Below are 1785 nucleotides of genomic sequence, written 5' to 3'. Positions count from 1 at the left end.
CCCCCCCCCCTCCCCAAAAGCTCCAAGAGCCAGGAAAAACCCAGTAAATATTACATTCATTTATATTTTGCATGTGCTGATGTTTCTCTCTTGCTGTCCCTCTCCAGTGAAAAACGTAAAGGGTGTGATAGCGCGCTACATGGCAGCCCTCCAGGAATATCGCCGCAATGTTTCCATGAAGGTGGCCTTTGACCGGGTTGGTGTGGACCGCAACACCATCTCCCGTACGGCGTCCATAGCTGAGCTCAGTCTGGCCGCTCCGGAGGTGTTTCAGTCGCTGGCGCCGTGGGATGAGAAGGAGGAGACGCTCGCACATTATACCCACCGCTGCCGACAGGCCATGGACGACAACATTAAGGCCAAAGTCAAAACGATGAAGGCCAAAGGCGAACTGCTGCCCATTGTGTCAAAGATACAAATAGTTACAGACTGACGACTCCTTCTGGCTGAATCAGAGGCCGACAATACACTCATGACGTAATGGAGGGGTTAAAGAGGGCCAGCTTCTTTGTTTAATAATGAAGAGAATGAGAATGTTCGGTCAAATAGAAATTGTTCTCATGATTGATCTCTGTGAAGTTTGCCAGAAATGAATGTTGCCCTGGTGAGTGACTGCATCAGACTCTGTTTAAAAAAAAATAAGAAGATAAAAATCACCCTTTAACTGCTTGTCAGCATTGGTTATGTGCTAAATTAGCAGTAAATTTGTCTTCACTGCTCAGAATAATTTGGCATTAATTTGTTTAAATGAGAACTCAACTCCTGGCATGTGCGCCTGGTGTTCTTCACCTTTCTTTCAGAACAAGGAAATAAATAGAGCAGCAGGCAAGCAGCTTTAAGAGTGAGTTTTATTTAAAAGGAAACTATTTTCAGGATTAAACCTGCATTTTGCGTTTGTACAAACCTGTTAACATGCTGTAATGTTAAAAAAAAAAAAAAAAAAAAAAAACTTCTCTCATACTGCCCATGGCTGCTGCACCTGTATCACCCTCAGTATGAGATGCTCTGTAGGAGCGCCTGTCTCTTTAATCCGTCCTCCCGAAAAGCCAGCGTGCTTCCTGGAATGTTCGGAGCCTCTGCTTCTTCTCTAGTTAAAGCTGGAGCTACTGCAGCCATTGACTGTTAATATGGATGGACAGATCGCGTGTTACGTCCCCCATTGGTCTGTGGAGTCGTTGAGTTTGCCGTTGTGGGTGTGGCAATTTTAGACGTGAGGGAGGAGCCATAGACTGTTAGGCGGTATCTGACTGTGACGTTAGCTGAGACTACGTTAGCACCCGGGCAGCTTTTAAACGGACATTTTCAAAAATAACATCGTGCACAGCTGTCAGTTTTCAAAAAGCTGCAATATGTACTTTGAACTGAGTGGCGTGAGAGAGTTGATTGCTATAAATGACCTCGTCGCTAGATGGGAGAAATTCCTACACATTGGACCTTTAAAGTGTAACATTTGAAAAGAGTTTGTGTTAGCAGCACCCACTTCAATTCCTGCTTGTACATATACAGTGCCTTGCGAAAGTATTCGGCCCCCTTGAACCTTGACCCTTTTCCACATTTCAGGCTTTTTTGTGAAGACTCAACAAGTGGGACACAATCATGAAGTGGAACGAAGTTTATTGGATATTTCAAAAAAAAAAAAAAAAAAAAGTGTCCCCTTAAGTTAATACGTTGTAGCGCCACCTTTTGCTGTGAGTACAGCTGTAAGTTGTTCGGGGTGTCTCTATCAGTTTTGCACATCGGGAGACTGACATTTCTGTCCATTCCTCCTTACAAAACAACTCGAGC

General features: G+C 44.3%; 1 protein-coding gene across 1 annotated transcript in view; it reads left to right on the top strand.

Moving 5' to 3' along the window:
* The window catches only part of LOC117959562, a 4436-nt gene extending 3805 nt beyond the window's left edge, over positions 1 to 631 (top strand). The window contains exon 6 of the mRNA XM_034896777.1: positions 108 to 631. Coding sequence (XP_034752668.1) covers positions 108 to 433 — 326 coding nt within the window. The 3' untranslated portion in view covers positions 434 to 631. The remainder of the gene's footprint in view (positions 1 to 107) is intronic.
* The last annotated feature ends 1154 nt before the right edge of the window (positions 632 to 1785 follow it).

Source organism: Etheostoma cragini, chromosome 16, assembly GCF_013103735.1.
Source record: "Etheostoma cragini isolate CJK2018 chromosome 16, CSU_Ecrag_1.0, whole genome shotgun sequence".
In the NCBI taxonomy this organism is placed as follows: domain Eukaryota; kingdom Metazoa; phylum Chordata; class Actinopteri; order Perciformes; family Percidae; genus Etheostoma; species Etheostoma cragini.
This window is presented reverse-complemented; position numbering and strand designations above follow the sequence as displayed.